Genomic DNA, 12,484 nt, shown 5'->3' on the forward strand with positions numbered 1-12,484 from the left:
ATCTTAAGGACTACATACACTGAATGTATACAGACAGTCTCTGCAGCTATAATCCTGAAACAAAACATGCTTTGAGATTAAAAGCCTGGAAATATTATGTGAACTTACTTTAAACTTCTTTTTGAGCATTGAAGGAATTAACATATGGAGGGGAACAAAACAGTCTTGAAGTAGTTCCCAACAAACAGGCAAGTCACATTTAATGATTTCTTTTGTTCAGCTGTTTTTGATTGGTTCTTTTTTATTTGTTTGTGGTCCTGGGGTTTGAACTCAGGGCCTTAACTTGCTTAAGCAGGCACTCTACTAATTCAGCCGGCCCTTGATTACTTCTTATCTGAAAAGAAATTGCAAGTACCAAGAATAAGTAGGAATAGCTTCAAAGATGTTTATGATCTTTTGGGAAAGACAAAACATGTTTTTTATTTTAATTATAATATATGTAATACAGAATATATTCACCATCATTTGTGTTACTGACAGGAATACATGAAAGAAAGAAATGGCCATTAAGCAATGTTTACTTTAAAATGTTTACTTAGATATTGAAGAAATTAGTATAGCTTACTTAACTATATACTTTAACTTTTCATCAGTAAGTTAGCACACTTTATCATTCTGATGATTAATATGTATAAAGCATATAAATAGAATACCCAGTCTATAAGTACATTGGCCAGCACATAGCAAGTAGACATTTCCTCAAAATAGTAGCATTATGTGCTTTCCTGAGAGGGCCTATGAATAAGATCATATTTCCTACTTAACAAAGGAAGAAATTAACATATAAAGAGGATAATTTACCCAGAATTGTCCTAGTAGAGATGGATCCATAATATATCATAATATGTCATAATAGACTATGGTATGTTATACTGTTTATAGTATTTTAACATTCCCTTAATAAAAATTAATTGTCTACATAGTAGGTATTGTCATTAATCACATTATGTAGCGAAAAGGACACAAAATGTAATGAAGATAAGCATATAATCACATATTAGCATTTCATTTCAACAATGGCTAATCCATGTATTTAAGCATCTTTATGAGTTACAGCTTCTTAATAAATTTAGAATCTATGAATATTGCCCCTTCCAATAAGATAACAGGGTCCAGGGAAGACCAAACAAATAATTGGCAAATAATGTGTTTATAAAATCTTGGATTTTACACTGTATTATCATTATCACAATGATGATACTCCCTAAGTAAAAAAATTTCTTACTCATTCTTTCTTGTACTCTATAAGTTAAAAATGCAATAAATACTAACTATAGTTGGACCCTTGTATTCTAAGAACTAGAAAGTAGACAACTCTATAAACCATTTGTTTCTTCATTCTACAGCCATTAAACACTGTGTATGGTATAGAAGATCCATGATTGAGTTCAAACAAAGAAACTTGTCAGTCGATTTCATATGCAGCTGGATAAGTTTAGTATACTTATTTCTGAAGGTCTCTGCCATCTCAACTTTCAGTATAAGTAGAACTGCAAGTCCAATGTTAAGGGTATGTTATTTGTTTATTTTTTTAAGTCTGGAGGTTTTCTCAGTGCCCATTGTCAACCAAACCATGAAGTGTTCATTGTTTAGTGTCCCTAGGAGAGTCATACGAACACCTATTTCATGTTCTTTTCCATCCAAAAGTCAGCCATGTGGTTGTATATGTGGTGAATTCAATTTTGAAAACAGATGATACAGTGTCTTCTTGAACGTTTTATCTAACAGAAGAAATATAATTGGATCTGTGCTACTTCTGGCTGAAGCAAGACAAGTGAGGACGTTTTTAATTTCTATTAAATAATTTAACTGTGCACAGTCTTCTTCTCTTTGGTGCAGAACATAAAAAATAGGTTTAAAAATACTGTATGGAAGAAAGCAAACTATTAGTAGGATCTGAATGACTAAAACATGCCTTTTTACAGACCTGTAAGTCAAATCTTTCTCTGTAATGGATGTAGAAGTTCTTACTTTTCTCAGATGACTGACAAAAGAGTAGTATGATAGGAGTACAACTAAAAATGAAATTCCAGTAAGTGAGGTTCCAATGAGACTTGCAATCTGAGAGACCATGGCTCCTAGTTCCATCTGCCGATTGTAGCACACACTCTCTCCTCCTTTTGTGGCCTCCACAATCGAGTAGTATAGGATAACGGGAAGAATTATGCCTAGCACAAGTCCCCATATATAAATGCACAGTTTTCTTGAGAAGTTAGGTTGACGAAATTTTTTCAGTAAATGGCCATAAAATAGTTTCTCATAGCATGATGTGGTCTCTTGCTTGGAGTCCTTTTTTATTAAGGTAGCATAACGGCTTATGGCAATCCAGCTTAAAATTAAGAGACTGACAAACATACTTACATGCATGAATAGAGTTCCCAAAAAATTGACCACTCTACATTGATAAGATTGATATTCCCAGTGGAAACTTTTCAGGAAGTAGATGCTCATGAAAGGCATGGTGCTGCACACAAGTAAGTTTGCAGTGATAAGATGTACCAGGTAGATGTGTGTTGATGTTTTCTTGCCTATTTTTGTTAAAAATACCCACTGAGAGAATGAGTTTCCAACAAGACCAACAATACAAAGAAGGATGTAAATGATTGGCAAAGCCATGGAAGAGATCACTGATGGGTGAATGCATGTTGTGTTATTCATTTATATCAGATTTTCTTGGATTTTGTCACAGGATCTAGAACAGAATTGCAGATAATTAATACTAACATGAGAGATGACATTTTAAAGGCATGAGATGAGATAAAATAGCAACAAAATATATGAATGGAAACACATAGATGGCTTCTTACCTTATCTAATCACAATTATTCTGTTGAAATAAAAGCAAAAATGTACTTATTGGGATAGATAATGAATTTGTCTAGAAAAGAAAATTGGATGCAAGTAGTTAAATTTTTTGGATTTTTATCATGGTTATGTTAGGAGAATTTATATTCCTAAGAAGCAATGTGTAAAAGTAGATTTTGCCTACAAATGTAATTTTTATTTATTTATTTATTTATTTATTGCCAGCCCTGGGCCTTGAACTCAGGGCCTGAGCACTGTCCCTGGCTTCTTTTTGCTCAGGGCTAGCACTCTGCCACTTGAGCCACAGCGCCACTTCTGGCCGTTTTCTGTATATGTGGTGCTGGGGAGTCGAACCCAGGGCCTCATGTATACAAGGCAAGCACTCTTGCCACTAGGCCATATCCCCAGCCCCCGAAATGTAATTTTTTAAATAAATTTAAAGTACTCATAAGCAATATATGCTGATCAAGGAAAGTGTTACAAAAGAATTTTGTGGCCACAGTAATAGAGAACTAAAACTGATTTTTAATTAACACATTAATTATATATAAATAGTTGAAAAACTAGTGTATTTAATGTCTAGATTAAAACACTTCTCTATTATACTATTAAAACAGCCCTTTTTCATAGTTCACAAGTAAACTCAATTCTGTATAAACTAAACAGAAGGTCCTAAATTGAACATAAAGAAAGCATAGCAAAATATTAGGCTCATTATCAAAGGGCATCAGTAATTTTCAAATTCAACCAGTTAATGCTAAATTCTCATACTTCGATAGAAAACTGAAATGAATTTCTGTAGTTGCTACTTGATGGTTTGAATGTCCTCAGTGTGTCCTCACATGTAATTTAGTCCCCATTTTTTCAAGATTTATGTTTATTAATTTAGAGCATATGATGTCTTCACCACAGCATACATCTAGTGTAGCTTTTGCTTTTTTACCTCTTATTTGTAAATCATGCTGCAGAGCTGCATGTAAAAGTGCTTAAGAATCATATACAAATTCCTTCTTATATTTGTCTCCTTGTTTCCTTATATTTTTTCAGGTGAGAATAACAAAATAACATTACTGGATTCTGGTAAAAAAAAAAAAAAAAGAATCATTATTTCTATTTAGAATATGCCACATTTCCCTGTGCTCTTTACCATACTTTTTGGGACACAACATTAACATTCTCTTCTCTTTCATGATTTATAGTTATAGTAAGGTGTCTCAATATTTAATTACATTCTCTCTTTTGATAAACAAAAGAAATTACTATATACAACCTTCCCAGCATGTAGCCCTCCAGAGCTATTTTCCTTCTTCAAAATCATGGTTTTATTTATTTTCTTCATTTTGATTACATTAATATTGTGTGTCTACTTTTACAGAATTAGGGATTTTTCATGTATTATAATTTTGACATAATTTTGTGTGTATGCTAGTTCTGGGGCTTGAACTCAGCTTGGGCATTTCCCTGAGCTTTTTTTGCTCAACGCTAGTGTTCTACCTCTTGAGGTACAGCTCCACTTTTGGCTTTTTTTAATTAAAAAAATGGTGTTTAGTTGGAGATAAGAGTCTCACAGACTTTCCTGTCTGGGCTGGTATCAAACCATGGCCCTTATATCTCCTTTGAGTAGCTAGGATTATAGATGTGAGCCACCAGCACCTGGCTTTGAAATAATTTTTTAAACCAAACAGTGTACATCAAAGACTTGACAACTTGATTGCTATTCATTATCTCTAGGTTCAAATATTGAGACCATTGTTAACATCTAACCCTCTCTTCATCATTTTATGTATTTTCCATTTTATTAATTAAATAGTCCCTATACTTCAAAATGAGTTTGTACCTGGACAATCTGGTTTCGGTTACTTTAGATGCAGCTTTAAGTATACAGAACTTAACCTGTAACTTCACTGATTTAAAAATCAGTCAAAAGGTGATGTAAACCAGATTATTTAAGAGAAATTCATCTGTTCAAATAATTTTGATTTTGTATTGGGAATAGAGCTTCTTTTTATTCCAATATTGAAGGAAAGCAGTAATCCAAGCCTTATGTAGATAATGCATAATATACTAAAAACAGCAGAGTTAATAGTATGTTGTCTGTTGTTCCAAACAAATGGGAGATAAAAGACTTTCCAGGAACCTAGCTTTTTCAGACAGATGACGTTGAGTCTATAGAAAACTCAAGATAACATATGATCACTAGTATACCATCTTTAGCTTCTCACGTTTTTTGTCAACTGTGTACCTCTCCTTATAATAAACTTTGATTCTAAAGCTTTTAGAAAGTTATTATATAAAATTTGGAAAATGCCATTAAATCAAATCAAAAGGACATGTTACAAATACAGAAAATGTCTCCAGGTCTTCATTCTCCTAGCAGAAGGACTGTGTCCAGGCATTCTTGTATACATTGTATATACAATGCTAATTTGACAAATGAAAACTGTTCTACAAGTCTAACAGCCATTAATGATTACCTACATAGGTAATATGCTGATGGGCTTTCTTCATGATTAGATTTTCAAAATATATAAACAGTTTAATCTTTCTAGAGTTTTTATAGAATTTACTTTTAAGTTAGAAGTGAATAAATAATCACCCTTACCAGTATGAGTAGTTTATGCCAACTAAGGTTGTACTGTTCAGGGTAGTGATGTAAATTTCAGACTCTCGGTTCTCTGATCTTCAATCTTCCAAGATTCTCAGTTAGTGTAAATAGATTCTTGCATGTCTTTAGCTATGGTAAGAGAAAGGACTTTAAAAGAAATATTGAATAAATTCAATAGTTATAGTAAATGTAGCAGCTGCTTCCTCAAAAAAAAACCTTCATTTCTCTATTTCTGTAGTCTAGTCTAGTGAGAGGAAGTTACTGAGCAATATACATATACATTGTACTTCCTTATGATTATTTCCTGAACACCTCAGTTAGCTTTATTAGCATGATTGGCTGAAGTTAAGTTCAAAGGTTCAATCCCCCCATAGCTTGTCAGTTTTATGTAATACAGTGAAAGAGAACCTGTAAAATACTGGTACAAATTTTCTTGTAAGCTTTTCTGTAAAATAATTTGTGGATGACTTATTTGCAATCCATCTTCATTAAGGATCAAAAGAAACAAAACTGTTAAGTTTTCTTACCTAGAGCAGCTTACTAGAATCAGATGTCACTGAGCTGGATAAGAACCTCATGGTCATTTATGGATTATGACCCATAGTTTTAAAGTTGAAGAAGCTCACTGTAAGGTTAGGCTGCACTCTGGGTCTTCACTTATACTTTGGTTATATTGAACAAACTCACTATATACTCTGATTGCCCTGTAGTGCCTGTATTCAGATTTCGTGTAGTACATTGTTCAGATGACTTCATCATAGATTAGAAGGGTCTGGGGGAAGTGGCTAAGATGCCTCAGGTCAAATGAATAATTAGAAAGACTTGTGAAAGCAATTTTTGGTATAAAATTATTTAGTCATCAAGACGGTTTATATTCATATACTGCTTTGTTAAATGGCAGCTCCTCTGTGCAACTACTTAAAGAAAATAAAAATACAATGCCTAATGTATGAAACTGTAACCTCTCTGTAATTCAGTTTGATAATAAAAATTATATATATATAAAGAAAATAAAAATAAAATTGTTAGTCAGTGAACTACTAGATGAAAGCTAACGGTGAATAGCTGGGCAGCCAGACTTCATGAAGCACTACCTACCGTTCCTTGGGAAAATTAGTGGGGGGATCTGACAAAGTACACAAATCTAATTTCATCAAGCCTAAGCATTTTTGGTTATCATTAAATCTTTATTTTAAATTAACAGAACTACTTTGCCATTTCTCATAACCCTTAGCACCTACATTACTTTATGCTGATTGCATAAAATCTCTCAGATATGTGCTAATATTTCTCCCTAAAACAAAAGAGAGGACTTCCTGAAGTATCTGGGTTTTGTCCTGTTTACTAAATGCCTTTGCAATACTTTCCATCATTTAGTTAAGACTAGTAACTCATCCAACATTGCATGGCCATTGATTTCAGAGTAATTTGGTTTCTAGAATTTCAATCATTTTTGCTTTGACAATTCTGTTGTCCCAGGAAGGAATTGCTTAGCACGTAATAAAACCGTTTGACACTGGCAGTATAGCTCAATTGTAGAATTACGTGCACAGTATTCCTGAGATACTATGTTTGATCTCCAATAACATGCAGACACACACACACAGAGGCACGCACATTGATATACAAACACACAAGTTTGAAGTAATTAAGAGAAGAACAGAAATGGATGCTGTTTCTATGAGACTAAAAAATAGTTTTAATATTACCTGTTGGGGCCTAAACATCTTTTATCCAATGTGGTTACTTTCCTCCATTGTTGTCAAATTGAGTAAATAATCATCCTTTCAGTGGTTTAGGCTTAAAACTTAGAACTTATTCCTGATTTCTCTATTTCTTCCACAGCTCACATCCATCCAGTTGCTGCTACTGCAGCTTTTACTATCACCACCATTAATTAGTCATGTGTCAGAACTTCCTATGTGCCATCATTTCTGCTATTTCATTTACATTTAAGTCTTATTTAATCTCCACAACACACTAAGAAATAATTATCTTCATTTTCAAGTCCACAAAAAGATCATGTAAGTTTCCCAAGGCCGGATAGCCATCTTTCCACCCAGCATGAGTGCCTCCACTCAGAGCTTGAAATTGGAAAGAAAAAGTGCATACCTGCTATGCTTTTTGGTTGTTGTTTTTTTTTTTAATCTAGCCTCTGAAATCAGCACTGTCCCTTCTTCAGGTATAGTGTTGGTCACTGAGAGCCAGCCCTGATTCAGTGGGTGAGGGGAAGCCAACTTAGAAACTTGCCTACCACAGATGTTAACAATCAGTGAACCAAAGAATCAGACCTATTGTTAGGCCACTTACGGGACAATAGTATCTAAATGAGATGTAAGTTTGGTCAGTTCTTGTTACCAGACAAAAGGTCTGCTTACCACTGGAAACCTAATACTCAGGAGACAGCCAATGAGAAGGAAAACACATTGACTCAAGGGCTGGACCCCAAGAAATTGGAGGAGGAAGCTGTCATCCTCAAAGCTCCCATCATTGGGAAATCAGGTAGATGGGAGGGTTTTATAGGGAAATAAAGGCTGTGCAGTGAGACAATAGGCAGGAAGAATGTCTAGCCATCCTCTCTACCTACTATAGTCAGAACTTCCCAGGAGTCCTTGACTTATAGAGCTAGTTATAAACATACTACTTTTCTGCAACTTTAATGTTTGCAAGTTTATGTGATTTGCGTTAGATACACAGGACTAAAACAAGGAGGGCATTACACATCTTCTTGTTCTCTGAAGGTCACCAGATATTCTGGGTCCTGTAAATCTGAAAAACGATTCTTTAGCAGTTAATATCTTAATCATGTAGACACCACTTTTCTGTAGAAATTTAGGATGCTAGACAAAGGGAGAAGGGAAGCATAAGTAAATCTGCCAAGGGCAACTTCCAAGAGTGGCCATTGTTTTTATTTTTACTGGTCTGTATTTTTCAACAGTGCTTTACACTTAACAAATATTTAGCAGTGTCTCCAGTGTGTTTCTAGTATCATGTGGAATCATGGAAGTGCTATGCCAACTCTAAACTATCTAGGGTCTCTAGAAATCCAGGTGATTCCACGAGCAAGCCAAAATTTTTAGACTAATAATACGATATGAATCAAGGTGGTCCTAAAAGGCTTAGTGAACACAAGGGAGAGAGAACACTTGATGAACAGTGGCAGAATTTGAGGCTCACATAAGCTAAGTGGCATGCCTAACATAGCACTACCATTGAATTTGCTTTACTTTATCTGCTTTGGAGAACAGAAATTGCTGCTTGTCCGTGTAGGTTCAACAAGCGAACCTAATGACAAGTAAACTAGAATTTAGTCCAGTTTTGTTTTTATTTTCTTGGTGCTGGTCCTGGGGATTGAACTCAGAGCCTCACACTCTTCCTTAGCTTTTTCCACTCAAGACCAGCACTCTGCCACTTGAACACCTCTACTTCCAGCTTTTTACTGGTTAATTGGAGATATGCATCTCAGACTTTTCTGCCTTTCCTGGCTTTGAACCTCGATCTTCAGATCTCCACTTCTTGAGTAGCTAGGATTACAGCTGTGAGCCACTGACACCCAGTTCCCAATTTTTTGTGAACTTTTAGCTTCACCTAGGCAGAGTTTCCTGTCTGAGAGAGTAGAAACTGTGGAAGAAATCAAGGCCATGTTTTTCTCTGTGTGATAGCTGTGAACTTCATTAATCTGATTTTTATGGCTGTATTATCAGTATAAATTCTTTGTGGTTTAAATGATACTGAGTTCTCTAATTGAAATAGAAGAAAACTTTCTAAGAAATTAGAAAATATGGTAGAAAACTGGTAGAAAAGCAGCGTCAGAATACTAGACTAGCAAAACACTTTTGTCAGCGAGACATTTCAAGAGTTAATTAATACAGTATGTTGCAAGATTTTTGTTAAAAGGTGACCCCTTTGGACTTTGCTTATTCAAGTCACCAGAAATTTTCTTGCATTCTGATTTGTCTTTCCCATCTTTCTCCTCTTCAGAGTTCCACTTCTTTTGGCCAAGTCCAAGTGCTTTTGCCTAATAGTTCTAATTGCTTCTTGGATCATCTGCCAACTATGCATCTCCTGTGTCTTTTGCTCTGACCCTTATGGTATATCTCCCTGAAGTGTTGGTTTCCTCTAATTCAAGTCTGGTCTTATGCTAAGTTTTCTTGATACATGTGTGAGTATCTATTGCACATCTTTTTAATCTGACCTCAGAATTCCTTTAGCTTACTCCTGGGAGAGCAGTCCAAAGGGCAAGTATGTGGTCATTCACTTTGGCAAGACTTAGTGGTTCATATACTGAAGCGGTCCATGAGAGCTTTTTCGTGATTCTCATGAATTCTTGGAGCTAAAATTATGGTGCCTTGTCAGTTGGCCTCAGAGCTAGGAATAAGAGGATGCACAGCAACTTAGTCATATTTGAACCTTTGTGTTTCAGTTACAAAGTTATTTAGGCTGTCCAAAGTAGCATCTAAAATGGCCACAGTTGGTCTTTTAAATATCCCATCTGACCAATCAGGAGCTCAAGACATTGGGAGGCTAGGGTTCAGGAAGAGATGGCATGTCTAATTTCATCCACATTATAATAGCACATTCTAAAGATAATGACTTCTCTCAAAGACAGGCAGTGGTAACCCTCATTCACTTCAATGCGCTCCCATGCCAGTGGTTAACTTTACGAGTGAGGTTCAGCCTTGTTACTGAAGGATGTGGTTTCTTTAAGGTTCGCTGAGCCTCCTGCTCTCTTCAGTATATGGTGTCTGACCACAACCCTGTTTCCATTTGCCCTGCTCTCAATCCCTTACTTCCTATTACAAGATGAAATTATGGGCATCCCACCCTTTCTTAGGGCACCAAAAAGTACTTCCATTTATTCCAAAGGACAGATTTCTCAGCATGCAGTAGGAATATTTATCTCAAGAACAACTGAAAACAACAGACAACACATTCTAAAGATTGGATATGTATTATGGCCCAGAAAAGTTTTTAGCCTGTAAGAAACACCTCATAACAGAACATATATAGACCTGATAATCCCAGTTTCACTTTCCTTCAAGTTTGTGTTTTGTCTTTGTGTGTGCGTGTGTGAGCATGCCTACACACACCAGTCCTGAAGCTTGAACTCAGAACCTAGGCACTGTCCTTGAGCTCAAGGCTGGCACTCTACCACTCAAGTCACAGTTCAACTTCTGCCTTTTTTTGATGGCTCATGGATTCGCCTGCCTGGTCTGGCTTCAGAATGTAGTCCTCACAGCTCAGCCTCCTGAGTAGCTAGGGTTACGGGCATGAGCCACTGGAGCCTAGTGCCTTTTGTGTTTTCATATAGGCTTATTCATGGGCTACACTTCACCCTTTAGGAGTATACCCTGATAAACATTGTGGCTGCTGCAGTGGCAATTATGAGAATTAGGATCACCTCCAAAGTCACAGTTAGGAAGCAGGTGAGAAATTAGCAGGCTCATGGGAGGAGAGAAACATGAGCCACTAATTAAAGCAAAAGATGTCCTTAAAGACAAAGTCTGAATTTAACCATGTTTGAATCAGCTAAATTTGGTTCACATCATGCTTCAGAACCAACCAGTCTTCTCTGGGAGATTTTTAAAAATCAAAATTAAGCATTTGCTAAGATTCCAAAAATAATCTGGTTCATTATGTTACCACAGGTACAAATCATGTACATATACATAGTACACACACACATGCATCTACCTATACAAACATACACAGAAACCCATCTGTATGTTTTGGGAAACAGTGGCTGCAATCACAATGAAAATAAGGTCATTTAAAAGGTATCATACTGCCCAGAATTCTTACCACTCTACTTTCTCTTTCTAGGACCAAGGGTTCCTGATCATCCTATTACAAATTGTTTCTTTTGAACTTCTAGTTTAAATTATCTTTTTTTGTTGGGTGTGGGGCTTGAACTCAGGGCCTAGGAGCTGTCCTTGAGCTTTTTCCCCTTAAGGCTAGCACTCTACCACTTTGAGGCATAGTGCCACTTCTAGTTTTCTGCTGATTAACTGGAGATAAGAGTCTCATGGATTTTCCTGCACAGTCTGGCTTTGAACTGTGATCCTCAGTACTCAGCCTCCTGAGTCACCAGGATTACAGGCCTAAGCCACCAAGGCTAAATCCTCACTCCATGTCATATGACATCCTTATTCAAGAGAAGAAAAGAGCTGGTTGCTCATGCTTATAATCCTAGCTACTCAGGTTGAGATCTGGACCATCTCATTTTGAAGTAGAAAAGCAGAAGGCAGGAAGAAAATTCAGTGAGACTGAATCTCCAGTTTGCCAGCAGAAAGCCAGAATGGCTCAAGGAATCAGTCCCAGCCTTGAGCAAGAGTACAAGGCCTTGAGTTCAAGCTTCTGTACCACAACAAAGAAGCAGGGAGAAAGATGTCAAGGGAAGATAAGGAAAAATTAGCTCTTTGAGATCTTTTTATACTGTTTTTGACTATATTAGTTTCTTATATTCAAACACTAAAGTAACAAGTGTTCCTGAAATACCTAGAAAAATAAATAAGAAGAAGAAATGATAGACATCGAACTTTTTTACATATACATCTATCTTAATTCATATAATCTTTAAGATACCCCTGAGGTAAAGATGCTATTATTTCCTAGATGGTAGATATAGGTCCATAAAGCATAAATAACTTGCCAATGATAACACAACTAGTATACAGTAAGGTCTCTCTTTGACCCCAAGTAGTCTTTACTCATGGTGATCCTGAGGCTTGAGCTTAGGGTCTGAGTGCTGTGTCCCAGCTCTTTTGATCTAGGCTAGCACTCTACCACTTCTGATTTTTTGGTAGTTAATTAGAAGTAAGAGTCTCATGGACGTTCATGCCTGGGCTGGCTTCAAACCACAATCCTCGGATTTCAGACTCCTAGAATTATAGGCATGAGCCACTGGCACTGGAGAGACCCCACATTCTTAGCTGCTACTTTATATTGACATTTGTACATGATAGCACTTACAGAATCCAGTTCCAAAAATACTGTTTCCAGATTTTATTCTGGAAACTTGTTAACTTCTGTCAACTTTCTGCTATAAAGCTACCCTTTTTTCTTTGTAATCTG

The 12,484-nt window shown here is 36.1% G+C and overlaps 2 protein-coding genes across 2 annotated transcripts in view; one reads left to right on the forward strand and one right to left on the reverse strand.

Annotated features, from left to right (window-relative positions):
* The window catches only part of Cask (calcium/calmodulin dependent serine protein kinase), a 333,827-nt gene that overhangs the window by 186,485 nt on the left and 134,858 nt on the right, over positions 1-12,484 (forward strand). The gene's annotated exons all lie outside the window — the stretch shown is intronic.
* Gpr82 (G protein-coupled receptor 82) lies at positions 363-5,774 on the reverse strand. Its single transcript, XM_048336638.1, has 2 exons — positions 5,408-5,774; positions 363-2,692 (listed from the first exon to the last, which is right to left on the reverse strand). Exon 2 carries the CDS (start codon positions 2,656-2,658, stop codon positions 1,648-1,650), a length of 1,011 nt encoding a protein of 336 aa, XP_048192595.1. The 5' UTR covers positions 2,659-2,692; positions 5,408-5,774; the 3' UTR covers positions 363-1,647.

The sequence above is a fragment of the Perognathus longimembris genome, chromosome 28, assembly GCF_023159225.1.
Source record: "Perognathus longimembris pacificus isolate PPM17 chromosome 28, ASM2315922v1, whole genome shotgun sequence".
NCBI classification, from domain to species: domain Eukaryota; kingdom Metazoa; phylum Chordata; class Mammalia; order Rodentia; family Heteromyidae; genus Perognathus; species Perognathus longimembris.

Excerpts from the sequence above, each read along its gene's own strand:
- Gpr82 (XM_048336638.1), bottom strand. The coding sequence starts at position 2,658 with ATGAATAACACAACATGCATTCACCCATCAGTGATCTCTTCCATGGCT.